At 40.1% G+C, this 23,379-nt stretch overlaps 1 protein-coding gene across 17 annotated transcripts in view; it reads left to right on the top strand.

Annotated features, from left to right (window-relative positions):
* Positions 1–23,379, top strand: part of dlg1b (discs large MAGUK scaffold protein 1b) — a 181,344-nt gene that overhangs the window by 134,653 nt on the left and 23,312 nt on the right. For all 17 annotated transcript variants that reach the window (XM_060906437.1, XM_060906436.1, XM_060906435.1 and 14 more), the window contains 9 exons: positions 1–108; positions 866–1,035; positions 3,973–4,109; positions 4,203–4,347; positions 5,652–5,778; positions 11,617–11,773; positions 14,678–14,780; positions 21,949–22,063; positions 22,974–23,150. The exon at positions 1–108 is cut by the window's left edge and continues 17 nt beyond it. In XM_060906437.1, the coding sequence (XP_060762420.1) occupies positions 1–108; positions 866–1,035; positions 3,973–4,109; positions 4,203–4,347; positions 5,652–5,778; positions 11,617–11,773; positions 14,678–14,780; positions 21,949–22,063; positions 22,974–23,150 (1,239 nt within the window). The remainder of the gene's footprint in view (positions 109–865; positions 1,036–3,972; positions 4,110–4,202; positions 4,348–5,651; positions 5,779–11,616; positions 11,774–14,677; positions 14,781–21,948; positions 22,064–22,973; positions 23,151–23,379) is intronic.

Genomic DNA, 23,379 nt, shown 5'->3' with positions numbered 1-23,379 from the left:
CTTCAGCATCGCAGGTGGCACAGACAACCCTCACATTGGAGAAGACCCCAGCATCTTTATCACTAAAGTGATCCCAGGGGGCGCCGCTGCTCAGGACGGGAGACTTCGGTGAGTCTGAGCTCACTTTCCCACCACGGGCTTGCAGCTGTACTGGCTCATCGGGCGACTAAATGTAAATAAGGGTTTCTGACTCAGACCGCCTTAAAAGAATATATTAATTGGAAATCGCGTATCTAGGTAGTGTATATGGGGGGAGAGACACTATATTCTTTTAGCCCTTTCAGTTTCTTTTAAATACTTGTTACCGCCATTTTGTTTTTCTCTACTCACAGTATATGAGCTGATAGCCTGGTAGTAGAGTAGCCAATCAGAGCGCGTGAATGTGGATAGAATAATTCCTGTTATAATTCCCAAGTTGTCTTCTAAGGAAATGCAAGTGTTTGTGCCAAAGTTATTGTTGACTTGAGTGTTGCAGTGTTGATTCCAGGGTCATGGCATATTGTGCATATTGCACTTGAATGTTGATGTGCGTTATACTGCGGGAATAAAAGGAGAGTGGTGTATCAGAGCGTGCTGTCAGAGGCTCATTAAAGCTGCAGGAGTGTGGACACGGTGGAGCTGAGCGCTGACAGTGATGAGGACACGCTGACATTTAGACTGTCAGAGAGGGAGAACCTCTTTTGTAAAGGGGTCAGGCCTCTTAAAGCGTGCGCGTGTGTGTGTTTTAATATGTTTTGAATAGAGGTTTGAATCTGAATGTTCTTGATGACTCATTCTGTAAAATCACCATCATTAAAGATGATGAAAAGTTTTTTCCGAGTATATAAGATGTGTGGAGTGTATTAAGAGTGTATTCTCTGTGCAGCGTCAACGACGTTATCCTGCGCGTCAATGAGGTGGACGTTCGGGATGTGACCCACAGCAAGGCGGTGGAGGCGCTGAAGGAGGCCGGGTCGCTGGTCAGGCTGTACGTCAGGAGGAGAAAATCCGTCTCGGAGAAAATCGTCGAGATCAAACTGGTTAAAGGACCGAAAGGTACAGCAGAGCTCGTACTTTTCTTCATGATTATTCAGAGTATGAGGGAGCGTGAAGCAGGTCTGTACAGTGAGGAGCTCTGGCAGGGGTTTAAAGATCAGGATCTCTGTGTCAGGACCTGCAGATGTGCGATCAGTCCCAGTGAAAGAGAGTCAGTGCTTTTATTTGCACAGCTGTTTTGCACTAAAACGGCACTAAATTTAGTCGTATACAATCATTTACGGAGTTAAATATAGTTTTTATCCACTGCATGAAACATCACATTGCAAATCAAAGAGGGCATCATACGGCCTTGGAACGGCAGGAAGACCCGACACAAACAATAACGGAAACCTTTTTTTTTTTTAAACTAAAAAAAGTCACTTGTTTAAACTGGTATGGTTTCTTTTTTCCCCTCTCTCATTTTCTGTCTTGCTTTTTCTTTCTTCTGTCCTTCCCACTCCCTTTCTTTTTTAGTAAACCTGGCATGTTTTTTTTCTGTCTGTCTTTCTTTACTAAACATGTCAAGTTTGTTTAAACTGTTGTGGTTTCTTCCTTCCTCTCTCTCTCTCTCTCTCTCTCTCTGCTGTCTCCTCACTCCCTTTCTTTTTTACTAAACCAGTCATGTTTCTTTCTTTCTTTCTTGAACATGCCATGTTTATGGTTTCTTTCTTTCTTTCCTTTTCTTTTCACTAAACATACCATGTTTGATTTAAACTCTTGTCTTTCTTTTTCTTTCTTTCCTTTTCTTTTCACTAAACATGTTTGATTTAAACTTTCTTTCTTTCCTTCCTCCTTTTCTTTTTACTAAACACATTTGATTTAAACTTTCTTTCCTTCCTCCTTTTCTTTTTACTAAACATATGTTTGGTTTAAACTCTTTCTTTCTTTCCTTCCTCCTTTTCTTTTTACTAAGCATGTTTGATTTAAACCTTTTTCTTTCTTTCCTTTTCTTTTTACTAAACATGTTTGATTTAAACTCTCTTTTTTACTAAACGTTTGATTTAAACTTTTTTCTTTCTTTCCTTCCTCCTTTTCTTTTTACTAAACATGTTTGATTTAAACTTTTTTCTTTTTTCTTTCTTTCCTTCCTCCTTTTCTTTTTACTAAACATATGTTTGGTTTAAACTCTTTCTTTCTTTCCTTCCTCCTTTTCTTTTTACTAAGCATGTTTGATTTAAACCTTTTTCTTTCTTTCCTTTTCTTTTTACTAAACATGTTTGATTTAAACTCTCTTTTTTACTAAACGTTTGATTTAAACTTTTTTCTTTCTTTCCTTCCTCCTTTTCTTTTTACTAAACATGTTTGATTTAAACTCTTTCTTTCTTTCCTTCCTCCTTTTTACTAAACACATTTGATTTAAACTTTCTTTCCTTCCTCCTTTTCTTTTTACTAAACATGTTTGATTTAAACTCTTTCTTTCTTTCCTTCCTCCTTTTTACTAAACACGTTTGATTTAAACTTTCTTTCCTTCCTCCTTTTCTTTTTACTAAACACGTTTGATTTAAACTCTTTCTTTCTTTCCTTCCTCCTTTTTACTAAACACGTTTGATTTAAACTTTCTTTCCTTCCTCCTTTTCTTTTTACTAAACGTTTGATTTAAACTCTTTCTTTCTTTCCTTCCTCCTTTTCTTTTTACTAAGCATGTTTGATTTAAACCTTTTTTTCTTTCCTTTTCTTTTTACTAAACACGTTTGATTTAAACTTTCTTTCCTTCCTCCTTTTCTTTTTACTAAACGTTTGATTTAAACTCTTTCTTTCTTTCCTTCCTCCTTTTCTTTTTACTAAACATGTTTGATTTAAACTTTTTTCTTTCTTTCCTTCCTCCTTTTCTTTTTACTAAACATGTTTGATTTAAACTCTCCTTCCTTCCTTCCTTCCTTCCTTCCTTCCTTCCTTCCTTCCTTCCTTCCTTCCTTCCTTCCTTCCTTCCTCCTTTTCTTTTTACTAAACATGTTTGATTTAAACCTTTTTCTTTCTTTCCTTTTCTTTTTACTAAACATTTGATTTAAACTTTTTTCTTTTTTCTTTCTTTCTGTCCTACTTTTCTTTTTACTAAACATATGTTTGATTTAAACTTTCCTTCCTTCCTTCCCTCCTTCATGTCTCTTTCTTTCTTTCTTTCTTTCTTTCTTTCTTTCTTTCTTTCTTTCTTTCTTTCTTTCTTTCTTTCTTTCTTTCTTTCTTTCTTTCTTTCTTTCTTTCTTTCCTTTTCTTTTTACTAAACATCATGTTTGATTTAAACTTTTCTTTCTTCCTTCATGTTCTTTCTTCCTTTCTTTCTTCCTTTACCGATCATTCTTGAGAGATTTCATCAGAATGACGCCACAGTGTTCCTCCATCAACAGCACCAAATGCAGTTGCCATGGAAGCCGTTTCCCCGCCTCCTCCCTGTCCTGTACTCCGTCTCTCTGCACCCTCGGCAACAGCAGCGTCTTTATTTATCCGTTTTATTTTCCTTTTATTATGGCAGTTATCACGAAAATTCAGATTACATTTTCTACCAGTGTAGATTTGTAAGATGCATCTCATATCATGCTGAATTTATCCTGGAATAATCACCGTTTTATGGGTGGATTCATATCACAAACATTCACGAGAGTACTTTATACCACAATACGATCTCCTGGGCTGAGATTGTCACCGCAGATGTAGTATTTATTCACTCCTTAGTCACTCAAGATTGCATTCCGTGCTGCCACAAACCTAGTATTTAAATATATGGCATAAAAACATGAATTTTAGAAAATCATGTCAACTGTGACGTGATGACTTTTCTCTATATCCAGAGGATGTGTGTTTTTTATAAATTAATTCAAGTGGGTTTGAAATCCAAACGATTTAATGTGGTAATTCTGGATTTTCACCCTCCATTCTGGATGGGATGACGGATCTCTGACTTCATCGATAAGTGTTACCACTCACCACCCTCCTTTTTTATGTCTTGCTGTGTCTCAGGTCTTGGTTTCAGCATAGCAGGAGGCGTAGGCAATCAGCACATACCAGGAGACAACAGCATCTACGTCACCAAGATCATTGAAGGAGGCGCCGCACACAAAGACGGCAGGCTGCAGATCGGAGATAAACTCCTGGCTGTAAGGCAATCACCATAGCTACTGGAATCCTACAGAACGTGGAAGGCTGTCTGCTGTTCATATTATGCTGACTAAAGTGTGTGTGTGTGTTAGGTGAACAGTGCGTGTCTGGAGGAGGTGACCCATGAGAATGCCGTGACTGCCTTGAAAAACACTACAGACGTGGTGTATCTGAAAGTGGCCAAACCCAACAGTGTCTTCATGAATGATAGTTTTGCCCCTCCTGACGTCACTAACTGTGAGTGAGGCACTGAACATGACCAGCAGATAAATTATACACATTACTGATAAATTATATACACAAACACCATGGGATGCAAAGAGACCTGGGAAAGCTTGATTATAGTCAGTTATGTAGGAACACAATTACAGATCGCAGCCCATTTCTTTGTGTTCTCTTTGCTGCCTTCTCCCTGTAAGACCACTAACCAGATGTGATGGTTCTAGATGAATGGATCAGTTGGATTGATGATTAACTGGAAGGATTACATCAATGATTGGATTAAATGAATAAATGGTTAAACTTCTGTGTAAATGGAAGGATGGATGGATGAATGGATTTGGATAGATGGATGTTAATAGGTTGATGAATAGATTATTGATGATTAGATGGCTAGAAGAATGAATTTTGGAAGATGGCTGGATGGAAGTATAGATTGTTGGATGATGGATGGAAGGATGGATGGATTTGGAAGAAGGCTAGAAGGATGGTTTTGGGGAGATGGATGTGGGTAGATGGATGGATGGAATGATGGATGGATTTAGACGGATGGGTAGATGGATGGATTTTGGGAGGTGGGTGGATGGATGGATTTTGGAAGGAATGACGGATGGATTTTGGAAGGTGGGTGGACGGATGGATTTTGGAAGGTGGGTGGATGAATGGATTTTGGAAGGTGGGTGGGCGGATGGATTTTGGAAGGTGGGTGGATGGATTTTGGAAGGTGGGTGGATGGATTTGGATGGATGGAATGATGAATGGATTTTGGGAGGTGGGTGGGTGGATGGATTTTGGGAGGTGGGTGGGTGGATGGAATGATGGATGGATTTTGGGAGGTGGGTGGGTGAAATGGATTTTGGAAGGTGGGTGGATGGATTTTGGGAGGTGGATGGATTTGGATGGATGGAATGATGAATGGATTTTGGGAGGTGGGTGGGTGGATGGATTTGGGCGGATGGAATGATGGATGGATTTGGGCAGATGGAATGATGGATGGATTTTGGGAGGTGGGTGGATGGATTTTGGGAGATAGAATGATGGGGATGGCTTTGAATAGATGGAAGGATGGATAGATTTGGTAGAAGGCTAGAAGGATGGTTTTGGGGAGATGGATGGACAGATTTGGGTAGAAGTCTGGAAGGATGGATAATTTGGGTAGAAGGCTGAATTTGGGGAGAAGGATTTCAGGAAAATGGATGGATGAGTAGCTGGATGGTTGTAGGTGCACTGATTGCTCTTCTCACAGTATCCAGCGTATAAAAAATTGTTTGCAATATAACCATTTCAGTTTCCTTTTCTTCCCCCCCCCCCCCTTCCCACAGCTTATTCCCAACACATGGAGAACCATATCAACACCCCCAACTACCTGAACCAGCCGCTTCCGCCGTCCTCCTCTGGACGCTTCTCCCCTACACCCAAGACCCCACATGGGGACAACGACATAACGAGGTAACAGTACTCTCCATCTTTCTGATTAAAATCTGCTTCATGGTCTTAAACATGGCCTCAGCTATCAAAAAAATAATGTTTGTCGGAGAAACGAACATCAAACCAATTGGAACAAGATCAGGGCGTCTCTGCTTGCCTGTTAATCAGTTCAGAAAGCTCCTCCTACTGCGCTAGTCATCAAGATGGGAAAACTGACTGTGTCATGTTTGTTTGAAAACAGAAACTGTACCCTTTTATTTATTTATTTATATTTTTTTTCGAATTCTTTCCTGTGTGTTTATTCGGTCTTCCTCTCGCTCTGCTTTGCATTTTTCATGTCTCTTTCCCTGCTGCAGAAAGAGAGGAGATGAAGTTATGAAAAATTTATTGGCGCTCATGAGTGGAGGGAGGCAATATCTGCAGAGAGAGAGAGAGAGAGAGAGAGAGAGACTCCCTATTCTGTCCTCTCATTCTCCCTCCCCTTCCTGTCCTTCATTTTCTCTGGCGCTCAAGGTCACTACAGTTTAGCCGTGCTTTCAGACCGAGTGATTCTTGCTGCTGTGCGATAACAGAATTGAGCAATTGTCACTCAGAAAATGACACGCACTCCCACCATCAATTTAGTCTTCCTGCACGGGTCCTTGGGATAAGTGGGGACTGTGGGGATGAGTGTTCACTCGCTGCACTGACAGCTTTCATCAATCCTCATATGAAACAGCACGGCACGCTAATAAAGATAGATTATATTATATCATGATGTATGCAGGCACCATAAAAATGGGTATATTGATTAATATTGTAGTGTGAATATACGTAAAATAAAGCCAAACTGAATGAGCGTGATTGAGTATGCTTGGGAATTTATAATATTTTAATCCGCTTCCGTGTAACTCTAGCTGTGCTGTGTTGTCAGCGTCGCGTATCACGTTCACGGATTTGCGTTATCGATGCCCTTTTCGCTGAGCCCTCCGTCAGCAGGGTGTATCCGGTTGCCAGATCATCATCCTGAAGTTAACCAGGCTAAACAAAGAAGAGATAATGGGTCAGCAGTTTTCTTTCTTTCTTTCTTTCTTTCTTTCTTTCTTTCTTTCTTTCTTTCTTTCTTTCTTTCTTTCTTTCTTTCTTTCTTTCTTTCTTTCTTTCTTTCTTTCTTTCTTTCTTTCTTTCTTTCTTTCTTTCTTTCTTTCTTTCTTTCTTTCTTTCTCGCGTTCTCTCTCTCTAGCTCCTAACATCAATTATTAGTGCACTATGGCTGGACAATTTAATGATATAGTATCAATACCACAATAATCTTTGTGACAATACATCTTTTTAAGATATTGGCGATATTGTGGGGTTTTTATTTATTTATTTATTTATTTATTTATTTTTTTAATACATAAACATTTTTAATTTTTTTTTTCTTTTACATACTTGCGTAGCTCCTTCCTCATGAAATCAGATACAAGAAGAATTTTGAGAATTTTAAGTCTTTAGTTAAAACGTTTTTGTTTCGGGCTGCTTGTGGATAAATTTTATATACCACAATCGATCATATTAATGTATCATTATATTTAATTATTAGATTTCAGTCATATTCTTTTCTTTGATAAACATTTTATTAATTGATTTTAAAGAGAAATTATTTTAGACAGTAAGCAGTATACATTTGTTTTGCTTTAGATATTTTGTTTTATATAGGACTTTTTAGATTTTTTTTGTACAATAGACAATGTTTTGTAATTTAGCCATTTATTAATGTCTGTAACATGCGTTTGATCATATTTAAATGTTAATTTGCGTGAAATATTATTATTATTATTATTATTATTATTATTATTATTATTATTATTATTAACCAGTGTTTATTTTTAAATATTTAAAATATTCCTCATCAAATTAATTAGTTTTGCTCAAAGTTTGTTCACAGACCTTTATGCCGTGACACATACCATGTATTGTAGAAATGCCTTACAGGGTTCCCGCGGGGTCTTAAAAAGCCTTAAAAGCATTGAATTTAAGAATTTGGAAATAATACCTTAAAAAGCCTTGAATTGTATTGTGTAGGTCTTAAAATCTGTGCACAGTATGTAACTTCTCCATATAGAATTTCTCATTATTTTTTAATATCTTAACCGCCATTATTTTGGTAAATAATGTACCGGCGGCCTAAGTAAGTAAATAAGTGGCGGAACTGGAGCTGTGGGCGGAACCATGCTATCGCACGCACACCCCGAGGGCAAAATTCTTCGAACACACATCCCTGAACTTGTTTGGCGCGCGGTAAAAGGAAAGTCTGGAGAATTAAGGTGGGGTTTACATTAGACCGTATCAGCGGATCATCAGATTAACGTTTTTAAAACGATTAGTGTGCACACAGCAACACCAATACACGATTCGCGTGCACACAGCAACACCAATACACGGATACACTCGGCTCTGCAGGTATCCTGCGCTCCAAATCACTCCGCCCTGAACAGCGAGTGCCCTCTGGAGGGTGCGCACTCCGGCCCTGCGCAGCTCACAGAGCGCGCGAGTGAAGTGAACAAGCTGTGATTCGGGACTGAGCCACTGTGTGTGTGATCCCAGCGCATATCACTTACCACTTGCAAGTGGAAGGATGGCAAGCCTAAAGACAATCATAACTACACAATGGGCAGTATTTGCATCAGTATTTGCAGTATTTTCATACTTCTATACTCTTTAATGAAAGGTGATACAAGGCGGAAGTCCGCGCCGTTTTTCAGCAGTCGTGTCACATGACCAACGCCAGCGAATCAGGAAGGTGGATGTCACAGTGACGTTGTCCAATGACGACGCCAGCTAGAGCTCAGCACAGTGTATCCGCGTATTCTCAATGTTTACACAGCACCGGACCAGACACGATCTGGATTGAATACGTGGACCCTGGCGGATTCCCGTTTCCCGGCGTTTCCAGGTGTTTTAATGTAAACGGACAGTGCATCCGCGAAGAAAACGAGACAGATACGGTCTAATGTAAACTTGGCTTAAGTCTAAAAGTATAAACGAAAAGTCTATAGCCTACATATAGGCCTATCTATGGAAAAATGGGCAAATGTAAGTTTAACGAGGCATGGAGGCGTCATATTTCATTTCGTGAGTGGGTAAAACCTGTCGATGGCAATGTATTCGAGGCGTTTTGCTGTGTGTGTAAAAGGGCGTTTAAACTTGGCACAATGGGCGTGAAGGCGCTAGAATCACACGCGAATTCATCAAAACACACAGCATGTATGAAAGAGAAACAGCAAACGCCTTCCATCGCCAGTGTTTTTCGGCCAGCTGAAGCGGCAGTCAACGTTAGCCAACTACCTAGCATGGCTAATGCCAGCCAGCCCGTTGCTAGTGTAGTCCCTCATGTAACGACTGCAAGAGTAGATCTGCGCACAACATTTGGGTCTACACAAACAATGAAAGCGGAGGTGTTGTGGACTCTACACACAATTGCGCAACATCAGTCCTATAATTCGAATGAGGGTATCTCGGAGTTGTTAAGGTGTATGTTCCCGGAGTCCGATATCGCTCAGAGCTTCAGATGCGGTGCCGACAAGACAGCCTACATCGCAAAGTTTGGTCTCGCGATCCACATCAAAGACGAGCTGGTGTCTAAAGCCAACCAATCACCGTTTGTGTTGATGTTCGACGTTACGTGATTTTGTATTGTGGTGGTGTACAGTGAGTACTCAGTACTGTGATGCAATAAGGTTACACTATTCATCATCCTTTGCACATTTGTTTGAGAAACAAGTAAACACAACTTTGAGATGTTTCTTTGCCGGTGAAATCAGCTGCGAAATTAGGTCTTGAATTTGTGTATAAATGGTCTTAGAAAGCCTCGAAAAAGCCTTGAATTTCACTTGAAGAAACCTGTAGGAACCCTGGTCTTAATATCAAGATCACGGTCTGATAGTTTTCACATCACCTAACCCTTCAGCTAAATTGTTTCTGGTCCACATCATGTGATTTTCATAAGAATGTATGCTAATGTCTCATCAGTCCTCATCTCGCTCTCATCAGCGAGTGCATAAACAACATTATTCTAATGTGGTGTAGTAATTCATTTAAATGGAACTTTGAGAGAGAGAGAGAGAGAGAGAGAGAGAAAAACCCAGATCCTTTACAGAATAGAATGAACACACAACTAACTATTGGTGATATGGTGATTTAAAAAAAAAAAATTAGTGCCATACTACTGATCGTCTTCATGGTTACTCAGAGTAATAAGTAGCTGATTAAAAAAAAAAAAAAAAGACCAATCATTTAATTTCCCTCCTTTTTCATGCTGTTTAAGCCCTTTAATTCTCAGCATATTATTGAATCATTCATCAAAAAGTCTATTATTCAGTAACGACTATTAATTATTAATTAGTATTAATTATTAACTACAGTCAAATAGGAAAGGTGTATAGTTATAAGATTCATAGGTATTTTGGGGTTAAATGTATAATTATTCATAATGTAGCTCTACTGCAAACCTAATATCTTAAAATAGTCATTTACTTGAATATTTAATAAATATGCAAGTACATACACCCACCGGCCACTTTAATAGGAGCTTCTTCTTGACACTTCTCATTTAAACCAAAAAGTTCTATTTTGGTCTCATCCGTCCACAAAACATTTTCCCAGTAGCCTTCTGGCTTGTCCACGTGATCTTTAGCAAACTGCAGACGAGCAGCAGTGTTCATTTTGGAGAGCAGGCCTTCAGTTGCTTAGAAGTTACCCTGGGGTCCTTTGTGACCTCGCTGACTATTACACGCCTTGCTCTTGCGATCTTTGTTAGTCGACCACTCCTTGGGAGGGTAGCAATGGTCTTGAATTTCCTCCATTTGTACACAGTCTGTCTGACTGTGGATTGGTGGAGTCCAAACTCTTTAGAGATGGTTTTGTAACCTTTTCCAGCCTGATGAGCATCAACAACGCTTTTTCTGAGGTCCTCCGAAGTCTCCTTTGTTCGTGCCATGATACACTTCCACAAACATGTGTTGTGAAGATCAGACTTTGATAGATCCCTGTTCTTTAAATAAAACAGGGTGCCCACTCACACCTGATTGTCATCCCATTGATTGAAAACACCTGACTCTAATTTCACCTTCAAATTAACTGCTAATCCTAGAGGTTCACATACTTTTGCCACTCACAGATATGTAATATTGGATCATTTTCCTCAATAAATAAATGACCAAGTATAATATTTTTGTCTCATTTGTTTAAATGGGTTCTCTTTATCTACTTTTAGGACTTGTGTGAAAATCTGATGATGTTTTGGGTCATATTTATGCAGAAATATAGAACATTCTAAAGGGTTCACAAACTTTCAAGCACCACTGTATAGCATTTTCATTGTTTTGCTCTGTTTTTAATTTCCTTAACATTTTAGGTGTAAGGTCTGTATTTAAGGTCTTTATTGATTTTATTTATTTATTTATTGGGGGATTACTAGATTTTATGTTATGGCACTCTTTCTTTCTGACACTTTTTTTTCTATCTTTAAAGATGCTAATAAATAAAGATGATTAGATATAAAGTAATTTTTTTTTACCCTTCTGAACAACCAGAGTTCATTGTTTACTTGCTTCCTTTCCCTATGTACAGTATTTCACCATTATTAACAGCTTTAACAGTAATTAACATTGTACTTGCTGCCTGAAGCCATTTTTCATTCAGTTCAGTACTGTGTGTACAAAATAGGCTTAGGGCAGCAGCGCCCTCTTATGGCTGGTCATTATTGGTTCAGTAAAAAAGCTCTTCATGTTCTTGTGTGTGAGGCTCAATCACTCGTGGTTATGAGTTTTATATGTATAATAGAGTGCTGCATGTGTCGGTCATTTAAAGTAGTAAAGCTGTGTGTTTTCATGACAGAGAGCCGAGGAAAGTGGTGCTACACCGTGGAGCTACAGGACTGGGCTTTAACATCGTAGGTGGAGAGGACGGAGAGGGAATCTTCATCTCTTTCATTCTAGCAGGAGGTCCTGCTGACCTGAGCGGAGAGCTGAGGAAAGGAGATCGCCTCGTCTCGGTACGTCACTCTCGGTGACTAATATTACTAACTTGATGATGATCAATAAGATGTTTTTATGTCTTGGACGAAAAAGGAAATCTATAAGAAGACACAAAAGGATGTAATGTAATAGTCGTCATTTCATTTCAAAAGAATGTTTTGGAGGAGCCTGAGGAAACCTGATTAAAAGGATAAAAGAACGAGCCTTGTTGCACACTTGGGGTGGTTTTCATATATAGGACCCTGGTGTGTTCTCTGTCCATGAGAAAGCAGTTCAAGTTAGGGATGTTAACCGATGACCGTTTGACTGATGGTTGACCGAATCAATGTCAACCGGTTAATTTTTTTTTGGTTGTCGGTTAAAAAAAAAAAAATCAATCGTTTTGAAGCTGCTGATTTTGGAGCGGAGAACTTGGAATTCTGTGTTGTAAACGCTTGGGGCATGCCATGCGGTGTAAGGACGACAGCTGACAAATCAGAAACACCCATTCAGTCATGTCCCGCCCTCCCGCCCCAGTTGAAGACAGCTGTCACTCGGCGAAAGAAAAGTGTAGACACAGGCTTTTTAGCTTACAAATTACTATTCTGTTTTTTTTTTTTTTTTTAATTATTATTAGAAGGCACATCAAGTTTAGTCCTGCCTTGGCCAGTGCATTCTGAAAGTATGTTTCGGTCTGTAGCCAACAATGCATGTTATTGCAGATCATATCTCCCCACTAGGGCTGGGAATCGATCCAGATTTCCTGGATTGATTCGATTCCGATTCATAAGGTCACGATCCGATTCGATATCGATTTACTTAGATATTGCTGGATTGTCACTTTAAAGTAAAAACTGTCCCTATTGACAGGAACAGCCCCATGTGTGTTTGTGCATGTAATTTAACACCAAATGCCTTCTCCAGTGCAGTTTGATTCGCCGCAGGTTTAGCTGAAACCGTGTCGGCATGGTGCCTGGATAAGTGGTTGCGGAGATTGGTTGTATTGCCACTATATTTTACCTCTATGTGGCACAGTTTGCACACTGCTTTTGTTCTGTCGACTTCGTCTCTGTCCTCGTAACGTTTGAATCCAAAGTAATGCCATACATCAGCTTTCAGGCCAGGCGGTAATTTTAGCTGTGCAGCTTCAGCCATCTCGCGTTCTTAAGTTTCGGTTTCGTTTGCCGGCACCTGCTTTTTATAGCGGTCCTTGCGCGGTCGAGAAAATAGTGCCTATAGCCACCTGGAAGAGATCGATCCACACGTTTTTGAATCGATCTCGTATTTTTTGAACGTGAATCGATATCGGATCGTGGATCGATCTTTTGAACTCAGCCCTACTCTCCACACAAACTAAAGGCGCAGATGCCACCTTTTTCACGGCTGAATCGTGCAGATCTGATTTTTTTTTTGGGGGGGGGGGCGTTGGAGTGTCTGAATAATTTCATCAGAGTAAATTCTGTATTAAAATTACTAAATAAGCAAATGCCGTTACAGTCCATGAAACATAGGAAGTATGAGTATGAGAAGAAAACAGTAAATCAGAAAGCTGCGCACATTTGCGCAGCTTCCGCGAAAACGTGCGCAGCTTTCTGATTTACTGTTTTCTTCTCATACTCATACTTCCTATGTTTCATGGACTGTAACGGCATTTGCTTATTTAGTAATTTTAATACAGAATTTACTCTGATGAAATTATTCAGACACTCCAACACGCCCCCCCCCCCCCCCCCCCAAAAAAAATCGGATCTGCACGATTCAGCCGTGAAAAAGGCGGCATCTGCCAAAAGGCGCGCCGTTTGCATCCCTGTTTAAACTCACAGGTTAACCGACTTTAACCAGCTAATGAGGCTCGGTGGTCGGTCAAGATTTTTTTTAGTTTTCGCCATCCCTAGTTCAAGTCTGAATCGAGTCAGGAAGTGAACCAGGAAGTGAACCAAATATCCCACCTTTTTCAGTTTGCAGCATTTTTTTTCCCCTTTCGTAGACGTGAGCTGCTAAACTGAGCCAAAGGACAGAGCTGTAGTGCTGCAGAAATGCCATGCGTTCTGGAGATTTAGACCTATGAACCAGTCGAGAAAATAAACTCTGGATTTAACACACAATGTTTACATACGGTAGTAATCCAGTCATTTATTGATCACTAGCTGTGTGTTCAAGGTGCTTGAGTGATAGCTAATTTTTTTTTGTGTGTGAGAGAGAGAGATTTCTACAAAGATTTTAACTTTTCCCATCATTGTGCTTCTGACCTGAGTTTCATGAATGAATGTCTTTTTCATCCGAACTACTTGCCCTTCCATCACCACACCAGCCTTTTCACATCACAGTAAATATATAGTAGTACACCCGTATTGGCCCCTCCCCACTTTTATGGGGTTTTGTGAGGGCCGGAACACACCCTAAAGTCTATTTTAACTTTTTCTCTCTACACTCAAAAAGGGTTCCTTTCTTCTGAAATACACCCTTCTGTAGGCTTGATGTCAACAAATTGGACTCGTTTCCTGCTTATTATAGAAAGGCGGAGCATGTTCCAAATTTAAAAAAATAAATAAATCTTCAGTTAATAAATCAAATACCCACATTGTAATGACAGGATTGAATTGATCTGATACTTGTACTCTACATGTCAAGCTTTTTTCTTTCTTTTTAGCAGTAAAATACAATAGAAAACATGGTGTTAAATATTTAAACAAAATACTTCATGAAGGATTGTGTGTTAATAATCAGGAAAACGCATGCAAAAACATCTTAATGTTTTTCCATGAGGTGAACACTTATGCTTCAGTCTTTTACTTAACAAAGCTTTGTGTTATTGAATTATTTATTGATTGAGGAGAATTTATCTGGCCAAGCTATGGTTTTTTTGCATAACCAAAAGCTAGCATATCAGAAGCACTACTGTGTACGAATACTGACTTTTCTTCCTGTTTTCTCTGCTGCAGGTGAACGGAGTGGACCTACGCAGTGCTACTCACGAACAGGCAGCGGCTGCCCTCAAAAACGCCGGTCAGACCGTCACCATCATCGCCCACTTCAGACCAGAGGGTGAGACTCTCATACTGTAGACCAGAAACAGTGCATGAGACAAGAAACTAATCAGTGATCAACAACAAGAAGTTTAATTTATTCACCAACCCAAGGACGCTACCAAATAATGACACTACAGAAAGAGAAGTAAATCAACCAGAAGAAAACATGACCAGTAGGAGACAGAAAACTAAATGACAGAATGGCACTGTACATGAGCATAAAGAGAATAGACTGGCTCAAAGATAGAACAGTCAGTGATCAAGAGAGGAAATATCAGGAGGAGGGATAGCAGTGTTCATTTTTAAAGCTGGTTCTTTATCATGCCTGGTGCAGTGATGTGAGTATCGTGGTTTATGAAGATCTTGGGAGAGAGAATAATCATTTTAACTACTATCCAAGTACTGTTTAATTACTATCTAATCCTTCATTTTTTATTATTATTATTATTCTCTCATTATCTCTAGCTGCTTTATCCTGTTCTACAGGGTCGCAGGCAAGCTGGAGCCTATCCCAGCTGACTACGGGCGAAAGGCGGGGTACACCCTGGACAAGTCGCCAGGTCATCACAGGGCTGACACATAGACACAGACAACCATTCACACTCACATTCACACCTACGCTCAATTTAGAGTCACCAGTTAACCTAACCTGCATGTCTTTGGACTGTGGGGGAAACCGGAGCACCCGGAGGAAACCCACGCGGACACGGGGAGAACATGCAAACTCCGCACAGAAAGGCCCTCGCCGGCCACGGGGCTCAAACCCGGACCTTCTTGCTGTGAGGCGACAGCGCTAACCACTACACCACCGTGCCACCCCATTATTATTATTATTATTATTATTATTATCAACAGTGTTCTCCACTACCTGAAGTTATAGCTTGGCGGTAGTATTGAGCGGCCGTCGCCGGGGGGTTCGCGAGGGGGGTGTCCCCCCTTGCACCAGAAAATTTTGAAATAAGAAACCCCTCAGATGCCATTTCCTGTCATCTAAGTTGCATGTTATTTATTTAGCAAGTAGCTGCTTTTGTGCAAAATCTTCTGACGCTGGGAGCCGACTTTACATTTATTTTGTCACTCCGTTACTGAAATGTTTATTGGATAGAATATCTTTGTTTTTAGTTTAATTCTACACAAAATTACCTTTCATTTGATGTGCAGTATGTGTCTTTTCTTTCCACCGTACTCCTCTCGGAGGTCTGAGGCAATCGGAGCCACTTAACTGACACGTACTCCTCTGTCGCCGCACTACACATGCGTAGTGACAAGTGAGCGAGCAAGCGTGAAGGGCCTCTGTTGAACCTATTGTAAAGTAAAGCACACCAACGATCTGTGATCAAAGAATTACTTTGGTGTTTGTATTTGGTGTTTGTATTGGCGTGGTTTTTTTACTTTTCTTTGAAGTAAACTTTTTTTTTTGACTGGGCGGCCAAAAATTAAGGCTCGGCGGCGCATTTATGAGTCGGCGGTAATAGCTCTTCTAGCTGTTATGACTCAGCGGGCCGCCGAGTCATTAACGATAGTGGAGAACACTGATTAATAAACTTGGACTTCAGTGTAGATATAACATGGGCAGAGCTTATTGAAAAGTCCAGAGGTGGACAAAGTACCCAACTTCATTACTTAAGTCAATGTACAGATCCCACTGGTTAAATGTGACTCCGATACAAGTGAAAGTTGTCCAGTCAAATTTTTACTTAAGTTAAAATACTGAAGTACTTGCTTTTAAAAATACTCAAGTATTAAAAGTACACTTTCTGTCAACACATTTGTTGTATTATTGACGACGCTTATAATACCTCATGCCTCTGAAGCAACTTACTGGATTATTTTGTGAATTCACAAAATGAACGCATGCTGTGCCATCATGGTGGTTTAACGTTAAGCTAGCTAGTCACTGAAACGCCACCTGACATGCTAGCAAACTCTTTTCAAACTCAAAATCATATTGGATATCTAATGTTACTAGAAAAGAAAGATTTCTACATTGTTTATTTGGCGAGATTATGCTAAAACATATATTTCTAAAAGGACTTCAGATAAGTTAACGTTATTCATGTTAGCGTAACTGTTTTTACATGCTAACTAGCTATGGGTTAACGTTAGTCGTGGACAAGGCTACGGCAACTTGGCGGGCAAATCCATAGAAAGTCATTTGACTAACCAGACTGTATAGCGACGTTATCGCTAGCTCTAAAAGCACAGACAACTTCATTGCAAGCTTTCTCTTGGAATAAAACGTTTACATACCTCAATATGCTTCCGCAGGTTGGACGGCGAGTTTTTGTAGGCCGTGATGTGGTTCGTTGTAGGTAAACAAAGCAAACACTGTAAAACGAAATGAATCTTTAATCCTTTCAGAAAACTGAAACATGGGTTCTAGGTATGACCACGGGTGTGTGCGTTCCCCAGAAGAACCGCCTCCTTCCATTCTGCCATCAACTGATCGCTGAACTTGATTTTATACAGTCTATGGACGTGAAATGACCCTAGTGATTACTGATCGTCTCTCAGTGTCACCTGCGAAAAAATCAATCGCGTTTTAGAAAAGAAAAGAAAAAACATCCACTTGCAAAGCTGCTTCATAGTAACGAGGACCTTGATAGAAATAATAATAATAAGTTAAATTTATATAGCGCCTTTCAAGAAACCCAAGGACGCTTTACAATAATAGACAAAGAAAGAAAAAATAAAAAAATAAAAATATAATAATAAATAAATAAAAAATAAGTCCACCAAGTAGGGGTCAGGATGTAATTCCCGTGGTGTAGCAACCACAGTCCCACCAAAAGGCGCATGAAAACAAGTCCCACATCTCCAGCACCGCCGCCAGCAACATCGCTTGAACACCACGCCATGAATCCACAAAGCGAGCAGAGAAGCTCTGCCATGCAGAGCGCTGGTGTGTCCCAACCCGCCTGCACAGCCGCCGCGACACCACCGAGCAACATCGCTTGGAACATCACGCCAAGCGTTAAAGCACAGAGCGCTGGACAACCACGATGTAAAATGAGCAACAATCTCACTGCAGTCCACAGCTGGGAGTGCAGGCATCGCCCACAGCGAACCAAGGCCTGGAGGGAACCAATGAAAGCGAGCCTGGAGGGAACTGACGCCCAAAACTGGGTCCGGAGCTACGCCACAACCGGCGGACAAAACACTCAAACATCAAACCACACAAACACACACACACAAAAAAAAAAATAGAAAAAGAAATAAAATAAAATAAAACAAAAAAGCTCCGGTGAGAAGCGGCAGCCAGACGCGCACGACGTACTCTCAACCGGAAACGAAAAAAAAAAAGTGTTGTAATGTAGTGGAGTAAAAAGTACGATATTTGTCTTTCAAACGTAGTGAAGTTAGTCATAAGTTTCCAAAAAAAAATAAGTACAGGTACTCAAAGTGTACTTAAATACAGTACTCAAGTAAATGTACTTTGTTACTGTCCGCCTCTGGAAAAGTCCCTTTACCTCACCAGTCCCCAGGCTGATGTGATTTGTCTCACCCATGGAGCTCTTATTAAAAACTACTGAGCAACTTGGTGTTTAGTTATGCTGCAAGGGATGGCAAGTAAAAGTATTCTCATTAGCATAGTAGGCCACACCCACCAGACGCTTCTCAGATCTGCATTCGGTGTTCGAGGTGTGTTTTGGTTCATTACGGCTTTAAGTTTGTGTCACGGGACCTTTAGCTTTGTGATGTACTGTAGTACTGTGATGGCAGCAGTAGAGTAGAAGAGCTTGGTGGTTACTGTGGTCCGTTTCCTGTGTTCGGTTTGTTCAGTTTGGTGAGTGGACACCCATGTGTCCATTTTTATACTGGAGATGGGCCTAAACCATGTCAAAGACTCGGCAAGTACATTTTATTTTATACAGAAGTGCTTTAAATAATGGTTACATCATGTTAGCGAGCCAAGTGACCGGATTTTTTATTATTATAATTATTTAAATTGGCTAACTGTCAGATCTGCTTGTCTTTTGGTGAATACCCACATGCGCACCACATAATAATAAACTCCTCCCCAGTTGCTATGTGTATGCACATGATGTTTGCACATCGTGGTTGGCGCCCCCCCCCCCAAGGCTGACATTTATTTAAGGACCGTGTCACTGAGTGAGATGTGTGGCCTTGAACAGTGAGGGAGTGAGAGATGAGAAGAGGGATGGAGAGAGGAGAGGGATGAGCAGACTGGGTTGGGAGGGGTCGAGTGCACAGAGGCAGGATAGTGTGAGTGAGAGGGTTAGTGAACATGGAGCCTTGCTGGTTTTTAGAGTCTCGTAGTCACCAGGAGCACCCTAGGAAAGGATAGTGTGTGAAACAGTGGACTCTTTCTGAAGCTGTAAGGACGACTGCACAAGCAGGAAGCAGTTCAACACTGTAAGTACTGGGGAAGTAAATTGATTGATTAATTGCTGCTAATAATAATGTAAATATCTGAACATTTATCTCTACTTTGTGTCATATTTTCGTATTTAATGTCGGAGTTTCATCGCCTTTTGTCTTTGACTGTAAAACACTCCTCACTCGCATATCATCACCTAATTTTATAATTAAATCACAAACAAAACAGTACGTCCCAGGGCTGGGATTGTTTGTGTGCGCTGTAGTAGTTTAGCCTTCGTGCCACCTTGTCTGACCCGAAAGACTGTTCAGTAAAGCTCTTTACTCATCACTTAACGCATAAATATTTGAAATGAAAAGCGATACTGAACCATCCAAGTCGTATAATGTGACACGATTGATTGAAATTTACCAGACTGTCATGTGTTGTAATTATTTAATGACAGAGCTGGAGAAAAATAGATTGAACAGGATGTGCGTGTGTGTATTAAAACAAAATAAATTCATGTTTGATTATAGATCAGCCTGCATAATATATATTCTGAATGGATTTACAGAAAACTGATCTATAACCAGACTATAAAATTTGGCAAGAAAACTTGACAAAATAAAACCTGTGCTTTATGAGAACGCTTCAGTAATATCAGTATTGCAGAGGCTGGATTATTACTCAGCCCTGTTTCATGAGTAATTGCAAGACTCAGGACATCACTTATAGTCCTGCCAAAGGCTTGTCGTCACAGCTGATTGTATCAAAGCGGTAGAGTGAAAACATTAATCGGTAGTACGTGTGGAGGCTCTGGTTTGATTTGTCTGCTCGTTATTTGTACAGCGGAGGGAACTAGATCTTACAGAGCACAACTGCTGTACATCCACACACAGTCCGTCTTAGTAAAAGATGAATGAGCAAAGCATCTCGTGTTTCCATTTCTCTCTGTCTGTAGGCGTCTCTCTCTCTCTCTCTCTCTCCCCCCCCCCCCCCCCACCCCTCCCCGCCCATACACCTTTTTAATGCTGAAATTTAACAATAAGGTGTTCAGTGCGACAGTGATCAGTAATAATCAGTCTCTGGAAAAAGTGCTGCCCAGAGTGCTTCATATGGTAATATACATACAGGACACTTTTTCAGTGGAATAAAAACATGTGTTCTATTCCCTTCTAGCGGATTTCATTCATTTAGTTTGATAGCATGCAATATTGTTAGCATATCGCTTAGCCTACATGTATTACATCACTCTACCCAATGGAGAATGAGCGTTGAATATGGTTTATGATATTGCATGGTTGTCAAGACAACATGGCGTCACACGTCAGAGACGTAAAACTTCCACGCTACCGAGCGACTGTGACAATTTGTAAACAGACATGGCCGCCAGGTTTGCTTCGTTAAATGCGGAAGATTTTGAGAGAGAAAGACGCATTGAACACCCGAAAGGAATGTGTATGTATAATAATAATATATTATTAGCTGGCTTTTTTTTCATGGTCTATCAGATATATTCTATTCAGCTAGCATGATAAACAAGTTGAAGATGAGTAGCTGAATGGAATATATCTGATATACCACTCGACGCCAGTCAGTATTATTTAAACATGAGAGAAGAAAGGGATTCACATCACACATGCGTGTGATACCAACTAGGTTTCCATTGCAGTGTTGTGCAAAATAGAAGCAATTTAAAAAAAAAAAAAAAAGTCAACTAAACATAATTGTGAACGGTCTGCATTTGTCTCAGGATTTCAATCGCATCCACCGCAATAACCGTACTAGCGTTTAATCCAATGTGAAAAATGTTTTCCATTTCAATTTTGCGAAGTATTTGTTTTGTCGAATCGTCTGTGGCGGGGAGAAAAACCTCATGCAAGTATATGAGCTCTTTGCTATATTTTTGAGAATTTAGTTCACAATTTAAAATTGCACATTAATCAGGTTAATGGAATCCCAGCTGCTGTTACGGCTTCTGTTATCCGATTGTACAGCAAATGTATTAACAACAATCACTCAATAATTAGCCTAAATTATGTTGTACAAGGTTTTCTTTTGATACGACATGCCATAAATCTCTGTAATTTGCTCACTAATATACCAGCACATGTTTAAAGCCCAGGTTTGGAGTGGGAAAGAAGCTTTTGTGAGGGATTATTTAATTTTATTTTCTTTCCTTTCTGTTGCTCTCACATTATTATTATTTTTATTTATTTATTTATTTTAGGTAAATGAAGAGGTCTGTATAAGCGTCCACACCCAAAACCTCAACAGTATTATGATACGGACCGTGTGTGAAGCCTCTCTCGTTTTCCAAAGGCTCTGCAGCTTGATATATTCCTGTCCTGATCTAATCAGCTTACATCAGCTGCAGTAAAATTACTGACCAGAGGTTTTACAATAGCCGCTTGGTACCATGAACAATGCAGTGCAGATTTTATGATCAGATTGTTGACTAAAATATAACGAAGCAAAAACATTAATCAGTACAGTGAATCTTTATCAAAGTGGCACCTCATGTGGTCAGAATAATATATCATAATTGCTTCCAAACACCATAACTGTGAACTAACCAGAAGCTCCAGACTATTTTTTTTTTTTAATATTTGCACATTATATAACAAAGCACAGATCACCAATCCTGCAAGCCCCGCCTCCAAGTAGCATTAGCTCTTGTTGGTGTGAGTCCTGAGCAGCTAACAAACCTGACCAGCTGGAAAAGAATATTTTTATTTGTTGGTGCCAGCACACTTTCCTCTCTAAACTTGGTAAACACTGAAGAAAAAAACAAAATCAGAGACTACAGGTCACAGTAAGATGCTTTACAGATGTGTGTGTGTGTGTGTGTGTGTTGCAGAGTACAGCCGTTTTGAAGCGAAGATCCATGACCTTCGGGAACAGATGATGAACAGCAGTATCAGCTCCGGGTCTGGTTCTCTGAGGACCAGTCAGAAGAGATCACTATACGTCAGGTACATCTCTTACACACACACACGCACACCAGCTCTTTCTTGACAGAATGAGATCAAACTTCAAGCTCCTACTTAGTGTTATTAAAATTTTGAATTAAGGAAACGTAATTAAGGAAAGCACTTATTTAAATTATTTATACAACATGTAATATTTATCCAAGTGTAAATGTCGCCCATATGCTGTTCGAAACATAAGATCACACAGTAGTCCATCAGTATCCCATAACATTTCAATACAAATAACTGGCCAGCATTCTGGCTCATGCATCGCTTTATGCTCATGGTCTCGCACTGCTCAGGACGAGAAAGGAAGATTACATTATTCCTGGGGAAAACAGGCCTTCATTGTCCCATGTTATTAATTACACTTGTAGCTCATCCTCCAAACACTAAACCGCGCCTCCACCTGCTACAGCTTTGTCTGTTGATCCAGCAAATATTCTGTTTTTATCTCCCATTTTCTCCATAATTTCGTCACCCACCAGCCAGCTCTCTCGAACTGCTCTTCTTGCTGCATCACAGGACAGTCTAACGCACTCGGACGATAGCGCTGTCTGCATTCTTCAACGTACATGAGCTCACAGAAGCCTACGGTTGGCTAGTGTTGCTATGATTGACAGGGAAGAGAGAGTATAAGCACCGGGGGGGGGCATGATCAAGAAACCCATCATCGGGTTTCAACTTGCAGGATCTGGACAATATACGGTAGCAAACGCTTTTTTGTTGCGCTTGGAAGCCTTATAAACATTTCTTTTAATATTAATTTAACAATATTTTGTCTATAAGCCAACTTTTTTACTTCTAAACTTTTCATTCCAGGTTGACATTATGTGACGGAGTGTTATATTTGGGTTGTGAGTTCTAAAAATAATCATGTGGCTATGCTTCATGGTGGTGTTTTTCTCTCCAGAGCGCTGTTTGACTATGATAAAACCAAGGACTCCGGCCTCCCTAGTCAGGGCCTGAACTTTAAATTTGGTGACATCCTGCACGTGGTGAACGCCTCTGATGATGAGTGGTGGCAGGCGAGACAGGTTACCGCCGAGGGCGAGGTCGAAGAGATGGGAGTCATCCCCAGCAAAAGGAGGTCAGGCTTCATGGGCGTAAACTGGCTAATAATAGCTACTGTATGAGCCAGTCATCTTTATCAGCTTACTTCCTGGAAATTTAAAAAGCTACGTTGTTTTGTGAATGTACCATCTGCTTGTAGATACTCTGGTTACAAATTCCAGACCTCCATTATCACAGAACAAATTGATTTTACATCTGTAATCCAACTATTCAGATATTAGACAAATACAGGTGCTTGAAAGACT

Source organism: Neoarius graeffei, chromosome 23 (assembly GCF_027579695.1).
Source record: "Neoarius graeffei isolate fNeoGra1 chromosome 23, fNeoGra1.pri, whole genome shotgun sequence".
Lineage (NCBI taxonomy): Eukaryota > Metazoa > Chordata > Actinopteri > Siluriformes > Ariidae > Neoarius > Neoarius graeffei.
The sequence above is the reverse complement of the archived record's forward strand: the minus strand, read 5'-3'. Positions and strand labels throughout refer to the sequence as shown.